The following is a 20,915-nucleotide window of genomic DNA, read 5'->3' as shown; positions in this document are numbered from 1 at the left end:
ATTTTTTACCACAAGGGACTAAGCCCAAGCTCACTGCATTTGCGGTTACCTGGTACACGTATAACGACGCTGGGCTGTTGCCTCTTAGCGTAATTAATTAATGCCGCAGCTTTAATTAAGTAAAAAATCCATTAACGAGTGTTGCAGCAAGCTGAATGTGAGCGAAAACTCTCGCTAGGACCGATTTTTTTTTCTACGTGATTCTTTTTGCCAATTAGTTTACTTTTTTTAGGTCAATTTTATCGCGTCATTTTTACACTCGCCGGCAATAAGTATCTCTTCGCATTAACAGATATGGGCGATTCTCCCAAAATGATCATTTTTCACGTACAAATAAGACTTTTCTCTGTTATCATCACTTTGAGTTTCTGCCCCCACCCCCCTCTCCCCGTCAAGTTACTTAATAAGCACACGGAGAAAAAATCTTACAATTAGTTGTGATTACTATGTACATTCCTAAAATTATTAGCACTTTTTCCGATCCAACCGAAAAATATAATTCCGCGTACAAAATTAAAATCACTTTCGTAGCTGTAACCATAAAATCTAGCGTGACGTTTTATTATTATTTTTGATTATAATAACTCGTAATAGGTATATTTTCGTATAAGAATTTCCATTTTTTGATGTTGGCGCAAGAATAACTTGATGTTAAAGTGTTACAAAGACTAAAAAAAAAAATTAAGCAAAGTAAAGAGAAAAATCTGATATTGCATCGGATAGAAAGTTTAGTATTAAATATTAAATAATTTCCCTTGTATTCTTCCCGCATTTTCTTATAATTCCAGGAATATTTAAACAGATATCGCAACGATACCCTGCATTTCATTAAAATGTTCAACTACGTAACTGCCCACAATTGAAATTTTTTTAAATACAGGAAACATTCCCTCCCGCCTTAGCGGTTGCAGAAGAAGCATATTTTGCCCCCTCACATCGTATACCGGCAAAGAATTAATTGGAGCAAACTCTGCGCGTTAAGCGGACTAACGACGGTGAATTTTCCTTTTTCTATATTTCGTCGAAAATTACTGAGAGACAAGGAGACGCGCAAACCCCCCGTGAAAATAAGCGTTGTTGTGGATCGCGGGGTTGTTAATCGAGCGAATAAAATCGGCAGGAGGAATCCTGAAAGTGTTGGTAAGCGATAGCTCGGCAGGCCGCGACGGTTTAACCCAAGACTCGATAAAGCCAGGATTCCCCGGTAACGTTTCGGCACGTAACCGCTTGAAACTTGTATTAAGCGTCAGAGACGACGAAGATTTGTGACTCTGGTATGGGTGGCTTAGACTTTCCGGGCTCCCATATCGCCGCAGAGTGTCGCCGCATTCCTACGTACACGCCAAGGGAGTTCGCCGAGAGCTTGTTGCCCGAGTTCTCGAGCTTTTCTTCAATTATTTTTTCCCGCCCCCCCGCCGCGTCTGGTTTTTCACGCCAAAAGGGTGAGGGCCCAAGAGAAAATAGAATCGGCGCACGTGCGGGCTGCATAAATTTTCAGCTTTAATTCAAGCGTTTTTATAACCCAAGGAAAGGAAGACATGAAAGATTTTTTCAACGATTCAACTTTTAAACTCGTATAAAACGAAGAAAAGCGGGGAAATCGTTCGCGGCGACGCCAGGTTCCGTGCTTCTGAAACTCGTTTAAACTTATATTGAGCTTCGAATACTGCCGATGATGGCACGGAAATGAATCATTGTTTACCGTTCTTTCCACTTCAACGCTTTCCTTGTATAATTGTCGTAACGGGCGACTGGAAATCGACAATTCAACAATTCACAATCAGACGCAGGTGGAACTGTTTATACCTGTTTATACTTTATTAACGCTAGTAGAGGATATAAATTACGCTGCGCTATAACGCTGCAGTGAAATTCAAAGCAGCTAAGTGAAACAGTTTGTAGAGAAAACAGCTTGAACGGAAAACGTGAGGCGACGTATTATATAAAAAACCGAAACTACGCAATCGTGTGAAACGGTGAATAAGGATAAGTTTATGGTTATCCGAGGGGGAATTTTGACTCGCACTTTGCTGTCTGATTCTTGTTAATCTCAATTGCTGAAAACACACGTTGACACTTAATTTCCTGCAATGTGTTATTGATGTCGTTCATCAGAAACAAGGGCCGGCATCGAATCCGGCAGGAGCGGACACCCCTCGCCTGAAATAATCCGGAAATTTGCTATCCGAGGCACCTCTCATAACCTTAACAGGCACTTTTTCCTAGTTTTCTTCTACAACTTCCACGTTACCGGCATCCGACAAACATTGAAACACACATAGTGGCGATTATTTGGTTAGTCGAACCTCTCCGTTAAACATGGGTCAAACCTTCCGCACACATCGGGAGTTTTCGGGAGTTGCGCCGGCAAATAGGCAACTGAAGTTACATCCGATACACTCACGGCGTGTTACCTTTCACTGAAAACTTCTGTTAGTTACTGTAAAATCAATAAAAAAAATAAAACACGGTTAACCAATAGATTTCAAACGTATACGTTCACATGGGGCATCTATCGTACCGTATTTCACTAGGTAAATTTTCGATGAAATAATTAAATGAAATCTGTTGTGACAAGAAAACGGAAGGAGACCAGTACTTTACACACTTATCGTAACAACTAAAAGTTTTCCATAATATAATCATAAATAAATATGACATGAATAAATGCAAGTATATTGCTACTTTTTTCCCTGCATTCGCTTCACGAGCACTTGTTTACAACTTTTTTTTTAAATCACTACCTAGGTTGAATAATGAAATACAGCCAGTTGAACATCCGGTGGTAAAACGATCCTTAAAGTTTCGTCTCTATGTTTCGGCTTCTTTTTTCCTTTTTTTTTTTTGAGCGATTTCGACCGTTAAGGCTATAACGAAATAAAGAGCACAGACACGGGATATGAAATCCGCTTCCAACGGCGCAGGGTCGTCACAACGTAAAAATGTAGCTCCGTACGGAGTTAAGCCCGCAATGTGCAAAGTTACGGGATCTTTTCTTCTTAGTTGGCGATATAAGGTGGAGGCGACCATGAGACATGGCGAGGGGCGAGAAACCGATGGTGAAACTTGCAGCCCCGATTTGGTTAAATCTAACTACGCAAAACCTCCTCCATTCTCGTTAGAAAATTCAAACTACCGTTAATCATTAAACTTTTACAACTCGACCGGATGCCTCGGATGTGCAACGATGACTAAATCACCTGCCCGACAATTTACAGCTAACGCGCGACAAGGAAGACAAAAATATGGAAACCTGAATCCAAAGTTTTTTTGCAGGAATGCGCTTCTTTGCCGGAACATGAAGTGCCCATCAGCTGCAATTTGGCTGGCTACAGATTTGAAGGGATGCTCGAAATGAAAATGAAAATGAAAATGAAAATGACGTCGGCGAGATATCGTTAAATCGATAACCCTTGCAACGATAACGCAACCGCGATAAAGATAGGCCTGACAAAATATCTTGAAAATTTTGCAACGGTCTTCGGGTCAAATGGGTTACTCGACAAAGGCACCGTTAGGGGATGACGCCCTTCATTTGCATGCGCCGTGCTTGGACCGCGGAGACTCGTGTAGCAACGGCGAATTACCCAACCGAGGTAGGTATGTACAGGGCATTCGACTTGCAGTCCACTTGACCAAAACCGCGACTCTCTCAAAACCGGTTTAAACTTTGCGAAATGGTTTTGTCAGTTGATAAAAGCGACTTTCGACTTTCTGGTCACTTTTATTCCACGACGTTGAGACGATTACAGAGAATCAAGTGTAACTCGAAAACTAAATAGATCACTGAAACAAAGTCATGGACCGAAAAGTTTTGGTTTCAATTGGAATTCGACGTTACATTATGCAAAAACCATAGAAGCAACCGGAGGTTGATAAGACAACTCAAACCAATCCTTAGATAAAAAAACCTTAGTCTTGAGAAATTGAAAATATTGTTCTAGCGTCAAGATTCGCAATATATTCTTCTCGTACCTGTGTAATAGTACATTATGTAACAAGGGAATAATCGACTTTTATTCCCGTGTTACATATAGGACTTTACTCTCGACTTAACTCTGGTCACATTATTAACTTGATAATTTAATTTTTTGCAAACTAAAGTTGTTGTGAAAATCCGTCACAAACTACTTCGCATATTATTCACCAGTTGCACAAGTGAGCCGGTAATAATTTTCAAAACACGCTCCCTCATCTCTGTATGGGAAAAAATACTTATTCCAACTATTGCATAAAACCGAATTGCAGGCAGTGAAATTTTTCCTTCACTCGAAGCTTGTGACACGAATAGAAGATGCGTTTGTAGTAAACCTGTCATAAAACGATTGTCATGATCCCGGAAGGTGTGTAAACATTGCGAGATTGTATATTCAACACGGATACAGGAATCGAGTCGAAACTTTACCGAAGCTGCATTCGTACCGGTTTTTGCGATCAATTTCCGGTTTCCTGAACCGCTCGACGAAGACGTCGCTTTAGCTGCAGCTACGTTTCATGCGACGCAAATTGTAGGTATATATAGGTATGGATACGTACGTATACGAAGAGATATAAAAAGGCGAACGACGCAAGCGGAGAGTCACGTGGTACCTGGAGATGCAATCAGGCAATGAATAAATCTCTCGACGAGAAGAAATATAATAAAAGCTTCTCGGAGGGTAGGAACTGCAGCGCAGCGCAGGAATATTGCGTAATTCTTCGCCACGGTCTCCTTCGTCCGTTTATTACTTCCTTGATAAAAGAATAAAGAACAAACCAAGAATACGGCATCTAGGTACAAGGGGTCCCGAGAAAACGACGGGATTCAATTAGCCGTTACAGGAATATCATCGGATAAAATTAGCCCCCGTCCCTCGAGCCCCGCTGCAGCAGCCTCTCAGACATTATCATCAACGAGTTTTCATCTATAGTCCCGAAAAGCCGAGGGCTTAAGCTCCCGGAAGAGCTTTCAAAATGAGGGAACATCAACGGCTGAGATACGGAAATCAGTATTAAGCTGCACCTGTCGGATTGGAATGTGTGCAAAACTCGCGATCGTTAATCCACGGTCCCAATATGACGATGTTGAACAACGATAATTATAATTGCAGCTTTGCCGCAGGGTTTGATTCGGCCATTATCCCTTCGCGTCGATCGGTGCGTGAAACTCAAGCTTGACAAAGCAAATTTGTTCTGCTTTGCAAACTGAAAGTATTTTACCGCTACTGGTAGAAATTTCTTTATCGGATTATTTACCTTTACTAAAATTGTTAATACCTCAGCTTGCGTTACTCGAATTTCCTCAGATTCATTTCTACGAAGTAGTTATCGATGTTATCTGATTCGGGTTTACCATCATTGGCGTAAACGATGCTGCTCGAGATTGTTTAAACAGCTTTTATCCTCTTTATCTAAACTTTGATTCAGACGGTCCAGCTGATTTATTCTTGGTACTTTTTTCTCACCAACGTAAAAAAATTTCACCAATGGCGGGACGAAATGAGAAACGAAAGAAAATTAAAGAACAAGGAAAAATTAGATCGAATTAATCGTAGGCCTGAATCGTAGCTTGAAACAACGCTCGGAAGCATCGCTCAATCTGTTCGAAATTTGATGCGAGGTGAAAGCCGATAATTTATATTTTATAGATCGGCAAATGTACTTTCCCACCGGGGTTGAGCTGTACTTGCGCGTAGGTATGTACGGGTAACAATTGTGTTTCACGCACGAGTTTCGGCTCCGCGGATGCAGAAATTATTTAGTGTCAGGAGTTCTACCGACGCTGCGCCCCGGCCGCAGAGCATCCGAGGAGCGACATCGAAGGCGGGCTTGATGAGAATCGGTCCCGGAAACTGAGGCCACTGATTAATCGGCTCGTGAATTAATCGGTACTCCAGATTTGGCCTCCAGACGTCGCTTAGCGGCGACTCGCACACCTTGACTGATGATTTTACGAGGAATAGACGTTAAAACGAGTTGTACTCGTGAATATTGCAGATGAGAGAGGGTTATTTTTCATTCTGAAAGGCCGAAAATCAATTTCGGATGCAATTTTTTAACCATTTTTACGTCAATGACCACAAGGTTTATACACTGAGAAAAATTTCATTTGTTACAGGGACTAGAAAAATTCAGTAAAACAGGTATCGTTGAAGAAACTGTCAGAATATCGTTGGAATGACGAAAAACGAGGTACGCGTTACCATTTTGCGCTATTGTCGATTCTTTTTTGGTAATTCCAAGGCTAAATCAGTTTCTGAGGTTTACTCTACTTTTTTAGTTAAATAAGGCTTTAATATCAATTTATTGTCTGTACTTTTCGACTGTAATAAAAAATGAAAATAGTTAAGGATGAGCGGTAACCGGAACTGAAAATTTCTCTCGGTGATACGGGGATGATTTTATGGGGATTACATATTCGTTAGAGTTGTAGTTACCGTCTGAAAGGGTTATTTTTCATTCTGGAATGACAAAAACGGATTTTATATTCAATCTTTCAAATATTCTTTACGTCGACGTTCCCAAGAACTTAGCAATTATACTACGACTGGACTGGGTGCCTATTTGAATAACTTCCTTCAGCCGCGATGCCAGCTGCACTCTACTCACGGCTATTCATTGTGTAAAATATAAAGTGAATGCCACTTTTTTTTCGTTATAATTACACAGCGCGGCGTACATCAGCAGCAAAAAGAGAGAGATGATCATTAGCGAATCACCGCCACAACTCGTTATCCGCCTGCGCCTTATTTATATGATCTGTGGTAGTCGTCTGAATTCAATATGATTCACAATACAAATTATAATCATCGTGTAACCAGGGTACGAAATTCGATACAACAAGCTACGAAGCAAATAATATAATGCGATAGGTACCGATATAACGAACAATGATTAATAATAGCAGCAAAATATTTTTATCATATTTGACGGTACTTCCAGTAATCGAAGTCGTTGTAAGGTGATGGATATTATCGAAACAAGAATTAGTTTCGCGGTTTGTTTCAGTTCGATAAGGGCCCAACGCTAATTTATTGTAACAGCAGCATCATATTATCGCAATATTTACAAGAAATTATAGTACAAGTGACCAAGGTAAAAAAAAAACAGTATTAAATGCCAGTGTTTCTCATTATCGCTACGGAACTAATTTATAAACGGAACTAGCCGATCATAAATATGGTATCGATCGTGAATATATCCAAGGCGATAATTGTGTAATTATAAAAATACATTTAAGTTTTCCACAATTTAGCCACGCGTAAATTGTCTATTACGCAGAGAAATGATTGATTTGATGTAATAATTCATTAATGTAAATGTTATTTAATCATGAAAACTAAATTTAAGAATTAAATTTTCCCTCTTCTGTGTAACCAGCAACAGTACTGCCTCAAACTACGCCATGGTTCCAGCGAAGACCCATATTAGATTAGAAGTTGTATTTTTTTCAAATACACGGTACCGCGTTGTCACGTTACAAGTAAAAACTTGATATGAAAAGTAAAACGTGAATATATTAACTATGCAGTATTGTAAAGTATAACGAGATAATACAAATACGCATCGTATATCTGCTAAGAGTTGATAAAGACGACATAATATGTCGGTTGATTGTTGATACTGCTTGCACAATTAGCATTTATGTAAGTGCCAGTGTCACTTATATAAGAGTGTCAAGTGTGCCATAAATATAGCAAAATCAACACTATATGCTTGTAGCGATGTCCTAAGGGCGCTATGCCAGTCTCATTGCTATCGTCTTTTCTATCGGCGGCAGTTAAGTATAATAATTTGCGCGATTACAGAACAAATTCTGTATGAACAATAAATAAATGTAAGGTAAAACTTCTACGGCGACGATAAGGTGACACGCATTGCGAATATTCCAATTGTAGCGAGCGGATGTATTCGATGAAAATTCAGCCTGTGCTGCAGTGAATTTTCAATTTGGAGTGTAAATTTTACGATAAAGCGTGATGAATGATTATATAATTCTGTTATTGACGACATGGTTCGCCGTAGTTCTCGTGAAAGTGGCTAAATGGCTTTACGAGTATTACAGATTTGCCAATACCGTCAATAAAATTCCGGGACCAAAGGCTCATCCTATAGTGGGGAACGCGCTGATGATTATAAAGGTCGATCGCAAAGGTGAGCTCAAATACAGCCGTCGTTATTAGAAAAATGAACACTGTTTTGTCGCTCTGAAATTGCGGCGTCAAAGGAACGAAATATTTTTTGTTTGAATTTTTTTGGACCACGGGTTCGATTTTTACTGCTCGATAAAGATAAACACGATAATCGTTCGAAAACATGATAAACCTAATTTTCAAATAATAAGCCCCGGTTGACTGGCTTCAAAGTTTTCTCAGGAATTCTTTGTTAGAAAACGAAAGTTTTGAGACCAAGACGAAAGTGGGCAAGCTTTTGGTTTAGAACTTACAGGTGAAACAAGTAATTAAAAAGTGAGAAAAAACGTATAAAATATAGATTAGTATTTTCCAAATTTGTATATAATTTCATTTTTCTCGCTTCTTAATTACTCGTGTATTCGCCTACAACTCTGAAAGCAAAAGCTTGTCCACTTTCATCTCGGTCTCAAAATTTTCCTTTTTAACGAAGCATTTGAGAAAAATTTGACGCCAATCGATTAGAGCTACGCATTCGAAGATTGGGTTTTTATGTTTTAGGGAGCAGTAAAAATCAAACTATTAAATAAACCGTGGTTAAAAAAATGTTAAACTCGGTGAAAGACGATTTTTTCGTACACTCTACACGATACTTAAAGATGAATAAAATCGCCGATTAGTAAGGGCCAGACGTAGGTCGGTTTGGAGTGGAATGCCTAAAGAATAGAATACCACGTCCAACGCAAAACGAGTGTTTTGTAATCAGTACTTTTCACTGAGAATTAGAGTAGACGTACGATTTTTAGCCTCTCAAGTACTCTGTGCGGCCATCAATCGTACCATTGGTAGCTAATCCATTGCGTGTAAAAAAAAATGCCTAACCACAAATAGTGCAAAAGTGGATATGTATAAGTAATCGACTTCGTAAGATTTTATTTTCGAACTATTGAGTAGATACAACTGAAACGCTTTACACGATTGGCCACAAACGGCGCATCTACCCTACATTACGCAAATAACGCTTACAGATCGCTTGAAATGGTTCCGTGACCTGTGCGAACAGTATCAGATGGATGGATTATTCCGCATTTGGCTTGGAACTAAAGCAAACATTCATTTTATTTCGCCAGAAACTGTCAGCGTAAGTAATACCTCACTCTCATGATTCAGTCGTCACGTTGTCCGACACAGCAAAGTAACGATGTTTTGCGATTTTGTTATTCTCTGTGTAAATTAGGTGATTTTGCGCAGCAAGACGCTCATTACGAAATCAGACATTTATAGTTTCGTTCAACCGTGGCTGGGTACAGGACTGATAACTTCTACAGGTCGGTGAAATCGCTTCATTACAGGCAATAAGTAGTACAATTCCGGTATCAATTTTTCACAGATTTGATATTGTTCATTGATGATGGTTCGCAATAATGCACGGTTTTTGTATTCCTTACGCAGGGGAAACGTGGCATCAGCACAGAAAATTGATTACCCCAACCTTTCATTACAATATATTGGAGGAATATTCAGTGGTAATGTTTGAGAAGACGGAAGTTTTGAAAAAATGTATCGAGACAGAGCTAAAGACGAATCCAGAAGAACCGATCGATATTCATGCTTTTTCATTGAAATGTACACTGGATATAATCTGTGGTGAGATACTATACTACACGCTCCGTGTGCAGGTAAAATATGCGAAACGAATATAAAGTCGTAAAATGACACTTGCGAGATTGGACTTTGATGCGGTAATCTATATTCGTTCAATTTATAAACAACAGTTGATCTATCTATTTCACTGTACGACAACCTCCTCGCTCCTCTTTCTTTCACTCGCAATTTTTCATTCACTAGAAATTTCGTCTTAAAGTAGATGAATTATTTCTAATTCTCTTGTCAACTCCAGAAGCAGCAATGGGGGTCAACATCAATGCTCAAATGGACGAAAATTTGGAATATGCAACAGCCTTAAATCGGTATGAATTTCAAGCAGAAATACATTGCATCGTAATGGATATGTGAAATCTTAATTACGTAGAGTACCGTACAAAATGTTGTTGAAAAAACCAGTGTCAAGTCGACTACACATACCGGAACAATATCAAAACAGATATGGACTCACAACTTGTTACAAGCCTTAGTCGCGCTTGGTACAAAATCAAAGTGGAACAAAGAGATCGACTTTTTGAGGGTGAAAAACTTGCGCTCGGCCAGTAGAAGAAATTGAGTAGTGGATCTATACCCATACAAATGCATCCTACGTATTTTACCAAAGTCTGTTTCATTCGTAGAATCAGCGCCGAAGCTGTAGAACGGAATTTCCGACCTTGGCTACATAATGACTGGTTCTACTATCAGACTCAGCGTGGAAAAAAATTCAAGCATTTTGTAGAAACAGCGCACAAGTTTACAAAGAAGGTAAGAATGAAAGAACAATCGCCTCATTCGTTTACGAAACTTACGTACTGACCTTACTTTTTCTGCATTTGTAGGTAATAAGTGAAAAAAAGGCGGCCCAGAAAATCCGTCAGCAAAATAACTCCGATGAAAACTACAAGTTCGGTGAGGAGGATCTGAAACATTTTATGTTACACGTTTCAATCGATTAATCGAAATAAATAACGCTTTCGTTTACACAGAGAAACCAAAATCACAGGCATTTTTAGACCACTTGTTGGACGCGTGCGAACGTGAAAAGATGCCACTCACCGACGACGAGTTGCGACAAGAAGTTGACACGTTTTTATTCGCAGTGAGTATGACCAACGACGATGAACTTTACTTTTGCTAACTCGAGTGGAATCGCGTTCCACGTGAAATCCCGCTTGAAATCATATCGAATCGTCGAATGGTCAGTCTCATCGATGAAAGAATGGAATGACATGGAATTGAAATTTTCTCCAGGGTCACGATACGTCGGCTGCGACTATAAGTTGGGCGCTTTTCTGCATCGGCAATAATCCGGAAGTCCAAGAAAAAATCCACGAGGAGCATTTGCGCATATTTGGGGACTCGAAGGAACCAGCGACGATTCAACAAATCAACGAACTCAGATACCTTGAAAGGGTGATAAAGGAAACACTGAGACTATTTCCCGCTGTGCCATCGGTGAGTCGAACCATAACCGAAGACACGGAAATAGGTGGGTCAATTGGCTGATGACGCCTCGACGATTACAAGTATTTACCACGACAAGTGTTTGTACTACACGTGACGATTTTTATCCATAAAATCTTATCGAGCAGCTGGATACAAAGTGCTTAAGGGTATCTACGCTCGCGTTCTGATACACTACGTTCACCGGCATCCGAACCATTGGCCAAATCCGGATAAATTCGATCCGGACAGATTTTTACCGGAGAATTCTCAAGGGCGACATCCGTACGCGTACATACCCTTCAGTGCCGGACTCAGAAACTGTATTGGACAAAAATTCGCCATTTTGGAGGAGAAGATCGTCTTAACAGCAGTATTGAGAGAATGGTGGGTCAAGAGCGCTGTGAAATATGAGGAGATCAAGTGTCACAGTGAATTCATACTCAGGCCACAGGACGGAATCAAGATCTACTTTATCCGCAAGTAGTAGGGATGAATTTCACAACGAATCTCCACAAACTGCAGTTGTTTGTAAAAATAAATAATGCATCTGGGAAAACATGTTATTCATTTTCGTATCAAAGTTTTCGAAAATACGTACCAACTCTTACACGTATAATTCCACGCTTGGTACTTTAACGAAACTAATTGGATTCGTCATATTTAAAAAATACCAAATTCATATCGCGTTGGTAGGTGGAGCGAATCGCCAAAAATCCGTGACTGAAAACTAAAGTCTCCGTTCAACAGTAGCCTTTGCGCGTCGATTACAGTCCCGGATTTCAATAGACGAAAAAGATTCATCCAGAAATTCGAAAACCCGAACCTAGACACAAACGTTCCCGTAACTTTCGACATAGAATAGAATGCAGCCCGAAATACGGCCGTTGCCTGTGTAAAACAAATAAAACCAGAGCCGGTAAGCCGATAGAAGCAATTTCTCTGAGCCGGGGTCAACGACCCGCCCATCTTCAGAGATTCCGCGAGGTTAGGTCTAACCTTTTCCCTCCGTGATTCTCAGCCTCCACCTAATACCAAAGCAACATGGAATAAGCGTCACAATGTGTTTCAACATCTCGTATATTTATTTTTACAACGTATAACGGCGCGCAATTTATTCGTAAAAATATTATTCGGCTACACCGGATGAGATGAAAGCTGTAAAAATATAACAAATTCAAACATTGCTGGTCACTTTATTTGGCCAGCGGTCTAGATTTAACTCACATAATATCAGCTAGATATATGTATATGTGTATACATGTATATAAGTGGTTCGCTTAATGCGAGTGAAAGCCCCATGACCTGTATAACCCGCAGAGCAACGTGCACGATAATTTTTTTCTCTCTATTTTAGTGTACCATACATAACTTTCTGGTTAAATGCTTTTTCCAATTTCATATCCAGGCGCAATTTCCGCGAATGCTGTTATTGATTTCAAATGGCTGTGGAACGGGTCGAGAGTTACATCGGGACCGGAGTCACCCCTGGTTATTACTAAAGCTTTTCATGCCACGTAAAACGTCGACTAATTACTTTTATTCCCTCTGTTTTTCCACAGCTTTCTTTTCATTCATATTTCGTTCGTTTCTCTTTCACGTTTCATCGAATAACTCCGAGTTTAACGGAACGAAAAATGATATTGAATTTCAAATGATTGCACGAAGCAGACAAATTCACGCGTGAATTACCAGGCGCCATTTCTGCATTCATTTGTCATGCGTAAAAATATGAATAATGCAAAATTATGATAGTATAACATGTAAAATTGTGTTTATACGTCAGCCAAAGATGGAAAAAAAAAATAAAAAAATGATACCGTAAAGGTTCTTTGGAGGGGACGAGCCGAGTGGAAAATTACATGGAAAAAGAAGATGAAAAAAAGAAACTTCAGGCCGCTGTAACGCGTCTAGGAAAATTGCGGGCAGCGGAACAATTTCAAATGAAAATGCAAGCGGGGTTCGTTATAACGTAATTAAGCCAGCTACCTTGGCAAAAAAAATACGTCAAAACAAGTTGATGAAAATAGGTATATACGGAAAAAAAATATAACATAGGATTTTACATTTGTCGTGATGAATATATGGACAGCACTTTTTTACAGTCAAATCTACATCAATTGTTGTATATCTATCTAATTGCAAGTATATCGTAACTCTCAGTATTGGTTTTGTAACTCTTATTATCGGATTTTCTTTTTTTTTTTTTTTTTGCCATCCATATAGTCACAAGAGAAGATGTAAAATCTACAATGTTTTTCTTTCCGTGCAGTGTCGTTCACAATTTCGTCAGTGCCTTTTGTAATCCGAGGAAACGGTTCAACGGTGGACGAAATGTCAGTGTAACGTTAAAATTATGACCCGACGGTTCCGTAATTAAAACAACCCCTGTAACCTCAGCTTGATTAAGGTCGTAACCACCCTTACAAATATGCTAGACGACGTTCAGGGCCAAACGACGAATCGCCGAACCCAAAGGCGAAAGGACAGCTCTGCGAAAGCCGAAAAGGACGGCATAGAACGGAGCCCTGAATTCTCAGGAATTTGCAATATCGGTCCCAGACGCGTTACATAAGGGAAAAATTTGATCGCTGTGTTCTATTGCAAATTTCGCTATCCGACAGCGTTTATTCGCGAAAAATTCGGTCATTCTATGATAGGAATAATTTTAAAATCTACTTTCGAATGAAGAAAGTTTAGGAACCGAAGACGAAAAAGCATTCGTTGAATTTACCAAGTATGGCGATTAAATACCGCGAAATAAATGTTTTTTTTTAATTGAAACAAATTTGATGAATGAAAACTCACTTGGTAACGTGAATTATTTTTCTGACCACTTTTTTGTCGGATCAAATAAGATTTTCTTCAATCAAACAAACATTTCACTTGCCATAGTTGGTGAATTTAACAAATCCGCTTTCTCTGTGCGTTTAATGAATTTAAAAGTATAAAATTATTGGACCGGTATTTATTGAATTAATAAATTATTACTGTTCTTCGATCAAATTTTATTACGAACGATGAGAAGTATGAAAATATCGACGAATCTAATAATAAACGAACACGTCGAACGAAAGTGCATCGACCTCGATCTAACTTGAAAATAAATTGGACTCAAAATGTTCGTAGGTGCGGTACAAAGATACTTACGTACGTCGACGGTGCGTAACGCAGCAGTCTATTTCCGATTTACACGGAATCAATTTCCGGACAATGTAAGTGCGCAACCCTCGCCGATACAGTGACAAAATTTTCGAAGCACTGCGTACGATACCAATATACGGTATATTGGAATGCGGTTCGATTCTACAGGACAAATGTTATACAAAATATGTTCTACAAGCTCGATTCTACGGAAATGTTTTTCTACGGAATATTTTCTCATGCAAAGGAACTCGAGATTCACTTCAGAAATGATCCTGCATAAATTATTCTACAAAAAAATTATTCTACAGAATATTTTAGCTGTCAAATATTTTTCTGTAGTTGAACAATTGGATATTTTCCGTGTAGTTGACAGATTTCTATAACACAATCGTGAAAAAGGATCGATTCTACAAGTCGGTTCTACAGAGCAAATGTTCTACAGAATATGTTCCTTAAAGGACTCGTTTCTACTGGAATATTTTTCTACGCAATATTTTACCATAGAAAGGAATTCGAGATTCACGTCGAAAATAATCCCGCATGAATTAATCTACAGGAGAATTGTTCTACAGAATGTTTTTCTAAAAACCATTTTTCAACAATAGTTTTTTTTTAACAATACCTGTTTTACTGAATTTTTCTAGTTAGTATAACAAATGAAATTTTTCTCAGTGCAGATCTCAGTGTTTTCTGAGAAAGATTTTCCACGTTAATTGAACTTGCCTGCGACAAGGAATCCCGAGTATATTGCAGATTACACAAAATCCAGAAGGCTCCCGGTCCGTGATATTTTCCAGTCGACAATATCAAGTTTTCACTGTACGGAGATTATTTGAAAAGTTTTTGCATAAGCCGAGTCAAATGCTCAAAGTTGGAGGAAAGTAAAAAGTGGTGATCCACGCCAAAAGCGGAAAAGCCCGGATGCGTAATTTTGCACAAGGTGTACCGGCAGGCAGATTCTCATCTCGCAGAGTTCTTCCCTTTTCTACTCGAACCCGCTCTCTGGACGGTTGAAATTATTAATCAAATGAATCGTGAACAGAGAATAGCTTGCGGTAAAAGGTCCCGCGAGACAGCGATAAATTTCAACCCTTTGTAGCGAAGTGTTACACACAAATTCGTACGTTTTGTCGCATTACAAAAGAGTAGAGTGATAGACTAAGAGAAATTTCAAATTCTGGTTGTTACACAGTCCTCGACTATTTTCATTTTTCACCGTAATCGAGAAATATATTACAGTTTTTTATACAAAGTGGAGATGAGTTTCTTTCGATGTAACCGAAAACTCCGCAGTATTTCTTACTATTCTTTCTCGATTATAGTTACTCGTAATATATTTTCTTGTAATTATTGCGATAATTTGGTAATGGCGCAACAATAAGCCTAGAAAATTAATTAAAGTGATTAAACATATTTAAGTGGTATTGACACCTATTTCCACACTAAATAGTTACTTGTGCCAAATTTTCATATAAATCAAACAATACTGAAACCGTTATTGCAAAGACGCCTGTTTTACTAAAACTTTATAGTAATTGTAAAAAATGAAATGTTTTATCAGTGTGCCTGGGTTATTTTAAACAGCTTTTGCCAATTTGAATATATATATATTCAAGCTGTGGTAGTGACTTTGATGCACGTTCGATTTTACATTTGACATTACCGCGGGCATCAGTGAGAAAATCACATTCTAACACACTCGAAACCTCGTTATGTCAACTTGATTAAACCGCGCTGCAAATTAACTCTCGACAGTCAATACCAATGGCAATATAATTTTGTATATAAATCGTATTGAAATTTGCACCCCAGTATAAAGTGTTGCATAAAACGGCTACGAAGCTTTGAGAAATAATGCAATGCACGGTCGTTGTCTAAAGTTGATGAAATTCTCGAGTTTATAAAATATGACGCAGACATTTATCTGAGACGGCAGTGCATTTGCGGAGAATCCGATTTCCTCTATTCACATCCATTACAAAAAGATGTTCCAGTTTTGAAAACTTGCACAAAAGCAATTTTCCAAGTTTCAGTTGAAACTATTCATTCTCACATCTTTCTTCAGCTCTTCCAGAATTATTTACAAAAAAGTGCACACCTACAGATTATTTCGCCACTTTGCAATCGGACTCAAGATTAACTCGGAAAGTTTCACACCGCGGTCCAAGCGTGATTAAGCGAAGGTAAATTGAGCGGAAGTTTTTTTTAAGGGAGCTCAGAACATCCCTGCAAAGCAATTAGCCTGACGTGAAAAACGCATCCCTCGAAATTTTCCTATTATACCTACCTATGTATAGGGCATTCCATGACATCTCAATCAAGATTCTACGTCGATACTTCAGATACGCTGCGTCGAAAAATTCTGAAAAAAATTGCAAAGGCGTTTTTCGTCGTGTACTTTCATTCAAAAAATGATGAAGCCAATTTGAGACATCGGCGTAGAATGTTGATCGAATTGTCATGGAATGCTCGGTACGTCTAATACAGGTGATATACAGAGTATCAAAAGCCTCCCCGAATACAAGGGTGCGATCGCTCGTTAACCAAGAAATGAAAAATTCAAATTCCACGAGGACCCCGGAGGACGGAATCGGGCCGGATAAGCTCCCGGTTATATTCCTCCCGAGGGTTAAACTTTTGAATACAGAAATACGCCATTGCACTCGTGCGATTCGTTTAATAAGTGCTCCTCACAAAAGCCCCGAGGGACGGCCAAGGATCGACTGACTGCCTTTATCCCGGCGTCTATTCAGCAATTGAATTGTTACCCCGAGACTAATTGCTTCGTCACGCGGCGGGAATGAAAATGGACAAGAGACAAGAGACTCGTCGAGACGACCGTGAAGCTTCTTTGAGGAATCAAACTCAGCGTTTACAGTCCCTGATAGAAAGGTGTCCGTTGATCAATTTTCGCAACACTTGTCTTCACGCTATTTCAACGGCGAATCTGTCGCAAACGGGTCGCGGCTGATGCTTCGTAACAAACCCGACGCCTTGAAATAGTCACTTTGAAAAAGTCCCTCTTTACGAAGTACGGTACGTTCTTTTTTGTATTAAAAATTTTACTCATGTTTGAAATTATTGAGTCAACAATCGTTACTTTTTCAAAATCTCAAAGACGCACATGCTAACTATAAACGAGAAACATGATATTCATTTTTCGTTTCAGATTGTTTTAGAATGGTGGAAAATTTGGTATTTTTAGTTTGATTTCACTCCGCAGCTGACCATTTTATTCAGAAAATCATTCGCAACAATCCCACTCTAATACATTTTCTCTGACGTATTTGATATATTGGTTATAGATATTTGATTTTTCAAAGTTGCACAAACATTGATGTGAATTAACAAACTGCAGCATCGGATTGGCTATCGAAAGGAAAAAATTGCTCAATTTAAATTTATAGAAAAACAGTTATTTCGACTGAATAATTAGCCATCGTAGAATAAGCTCGAACTAATCGGTTATATTTTATGCCATTTGGAGGCGATTTGAAATCAAAACTATATAACAGATCTTGTTTATGATATCAGTATTTCTTCTTTTTTACTTTTTTACTGTGGCTTTTCGGAAACTAGTCAAATTTCTGATAACCACTACGGAAATCCGTTTCGAATCACCGAATTAATAAATACGCTGAATATATTTTGAGATGAAACCACCAATAAATAATGATTTCCATACAATCTTCCTAACAACTAATTTTGAGTGTATGCTTTGTCGTAAAAATATTTCCCCTCCAAAAGTACACCCTAAAAACGTGGTGTAACTATTAATAGTAAATTATACACATGCAAAAGATAAAAATTGCGAGTTTTCCGTTAGATCAAACAACAAGGCCTTTCTTCAGGAAAAAAGTTCAAACCATCTCACCTCTTATCATCGCGATCATCGGTATGAACAATTTCAAAAAGTCTACGATTCTGTTGCCACGTGTAATAATTACGATGCGTCGTTGCCAACCTAATGATGAAAAATTTTATTCCAGAAAAAAGAGAATAAAGAAACCTTATGAAAACAAAGAAGTAACAAATCACGCAACATCTGTCACTGTAAACCTAAGAAAAACGTCATCAAACCCAATCGGACCAAATTAACAGTGTGATTTTGATTAAAAAAATAAAAAAAAAAAAATTCCGCAAACCAGGCAAAATTAATTCTATATATCGTTTGAAATGGGGGTTTGCGCCAGAGCCGATGCCCCTGGGATACCCCTCTGGGGTTGGAAGGGATGGAATTTCGTGACACTGATCCTCCTCCTCGTATCTGCCGGTCTCATGGTCTTCAAACATTTCAAAAAGGTACTTCAAGGCGAAGACATTCATCGACATTTCTAGCAATCTCAAACCCAGAATTAAACCTGGTGAAACGCATCAAATCGGAATAGTTTATCACTCCGTTAATACACAATTTCAGCAGGGCGGTGGGTCCGCATCAGAATCCGAACCCGCCGAGGCTCAACCCGAGAAATAATTTTCAAGGGTAAAGGGTTGGAAAGTTCAAAGCATAAATTATCTCTCCACCGAACATACATGCAAACTAAGCATGAAACAAGGAGGATCAAGAAGCAGTGAAACGAGCCAACGTTCCTCCGCTCGTCTGCACAAACTCGGTAAACTGATTACGTATCCGATACAAGGGATTATTGCAAAGCGGTTGGAACAATGAATTCGCTCCGACCTCAGACCATTCAATGTCAGTCGCCATATTAGAACACTTGTACTCACTTACAAAATGAATCTAGGATATTTGTGAAGCTCAATCTTTAGTAGCTAATTAGATGAACATGCCTAAGCATAAGCAATCAATCGAAAGCTAATGCCTCGTTATGACATGTCACGCGCTTGTTCAAGAGAAGAGAATTATTTTATCTCTGTGAGAACGTACGAGCAAGTAATACGAAATCGAAGGGATGGTCGACCCTTTTGCCAATCCCACGTTTGCATTTACCGACAGTAAAACCATCGTCCGGCTCAATCACCGACGCGAACAGATCCCTTAAAGAGCAGTCAATTTCCCACAGGTAAATAATACCCACGCGAAGCATATATTAAACCGTGAGATGGAAGCTCCTCCAGGAGGCAGAGAGATCGGCCTGTCCACTCCCATCGTATACACACCTACATAAACAAGCGATCCTCGGGAGCCGAGGAAACTTCATGCATAAATCACGAGAGGAGTCTACTGAATAAGGGTTGATCTTACCTTGTTTCTCCGGCATCCTCCTAGCGCAGGAGCGATAACAGCGTAGCACTTTGGATGTATCCACCGAGTGGGCATCGTCCTTTGAAACCCTTCCACGATCCGCGTTCAGGTGAGTTTCACAGTGAGTTTCGAATTATGACACGTGTGCGTCGGAGTTCCGTGCCTGAAAAGAAACAGAAATTCAAACCTATAATATTGTGGCAATACGAAATTGGATAGTAAAAGTTTTTGCGATGCGTTCACTTATTTGTCGAGAATAAAACGTGCTTTTTCATACAGAAGCTACGCAATCCTCATGGCGAATCGAACTGAGATCCTGACTATTTGGCAACGACGGAGGAAAGGATATAAACGACGAGGAAAGCTCCTGAACCCCACTTTCCAAGTTCCCGCAATCCTTGGAGCTGTGATCTGGTACGTAGGCTATTACTTGCATTCAGGGTTAAAGAAAAACGATGTAGACAAGTAATGAAACTTCGTCGTCTTGTGGCAAAAGCACTACATTGCACCATAGATCCTCCCGCTACTTGAACTGATTTTCTCTTCTCGACAATAAACGTGAATCATGAAGAGGGGAGCAGTAAGTGTCGTGTACTAATTGACGAGGTCCGAGTTCAATCAGTTGGTGAAAATGTGAACGTGCAGCGCGGTGAGGTTTTCGCAACATTTTTCACCGGCTGTCCTGCAAAACCACGCGATGTGTCTATCCAGGTGGAGGAACTCGCAAGAGATTGAATATAATGGGTCCTCCGAAGACGCGGCTGGTCGCATCTGCAGCGTGCAGACCGGACATCCCGCCACTCTAACCCCGGAAGTTCTCTGCGCGTGATAAATTTCGTCCCCAGTGGCAGCCATGCACTGGAACGAAGAAACACGGCGCAGTGGAGTAAAGCAGCACCTGGTATCAGGTGGAGGAGGGCGGAGAACGGGGATGGGATTGGAGGAATCAGGACGAACCTCGGGAGGAGAAGGCCGCGACCATCAGGATGGACACGTAGAGGGTGCGAGATGCATGTATGCAGGATGCACTCCACAGTTCGTTGTGTAAATCGATTTGAGTGCCTCGGTGTGCTTCGGCTCCTCACCTTTCTTCGCCGTATAAAAGCTCTCTCGGTTTTCGAACCCCTCTTCCGATCGCTACGAAAGGCGATAGCTGAGGATATCCGGGAAATGCAAACCTCGATTCGAAAGAGAAGAAAGGAGAGTCTGAGCGCGATCGATCCCGATTAAATCTGAGAATAAATTTGAAAATAAAAACCGTGCACCTGATTCTAACGACGGGATATTTTTCCCGGCATTTGTTTCCGACTCCTGTCAAAAGCAGCGGATCACAGTCGTTTCACTTCGACTCGGCGACGACA

At 39.7% G+C, this 20,915-nt stretch overlaps 1 protein-coding gene and 1 long non-coding RNA gene across 2 annotated transcripts in view; one reads left to right on the top strand and one right to left on the bottom strand.

The window, feature by feature from the left end:
• LOC124184314 overlaps positions 1-19,693 on the bottom strand; it is a 78,639-nt gene extending 58,946 nt beyond the window's left edge. The window contains exon 1 of the long non-coding RNA XR_006871165.1: positions 19,555-19,693. This is a non-coding gene — a long non-coding RNA (uncharacterized LOC124184314). The remainder of the gene's footprint in view (positions 1-19,554) is intronic.
• On the top strand, positions 7,699-12,724 carry LOC124184313 (cytochrome P450 4C1-like). The gene is made up of 10 exons (XM_046573866.1): positions 7,699-8,133; positions 9,140-9,252; positions 9,349-9,439; positions 9,564-9,758; positions 10,012-10,081; positions 10,397-10,523; positions 10,598-10,667; positions 10,745-10,857; positions 11,010-11,247; positions 11,351-12,724. The coding sequence occupies exons 1-10, from the start codon at positions 7,959-7,961 to the stop codon at positions 11,686-11,688; spliced, it is 1,530 nt and encodes a 509-aa protein (XP_046429822.1). The 5' UTR covers positions 7,699-7,958; the 3' UTR covers positions 11,689-12,724.
• Positions 19,694-20,915: the final 1,222 nt, after the last annotated feature.

The sequence above is a fragment of the Neodiprion fabricii genome, chromosome 6, assembly GCF_021155785.1.
Source record: "Neodiprion fabricii isolate iyNeoFabr1 chromosome 6, iyNeoFabr1.1, whole genome shotgun sequence".
In the NCBI taxonomy this organism is placed as follows: domain Eukaryota; kingdom Metazoa; phylum Arthropoda; class Insecta; order Hymenoptera; family Diprionidae; genus Neodiprion; species Neodiprion fabricii.
The sequence above is the reverse complement of the archived record's forward strand: the minus strand, read 5'-3'. Positions and strand labels throughout refer to the sequence as shown.

Bases quoted from the DNA above. Each gene is read 5' to 3' on its own strand.
- LOC124184313 (XM_046573866.1), top strand. From the start codon at position 7,959: ATGAATGATTATATAATTCTGTTATTGACGACATGGTTCGCCGTAGTT. The intron at 8,134-9,139 runs GTGAGCTCAAAT...TAACGCTTACAG, and splicing joins TATAAAGGTCGATCGCAAAG to ATCGCTTGAAATGGTTCCGT. The intron at 9,440-9,563 runs GTCGGTGAAATC...TTCCTTACGCAG, and splicing joins AGGACTGATAACTTCTACAG to GGGAAACGTGGCATCAGCAC.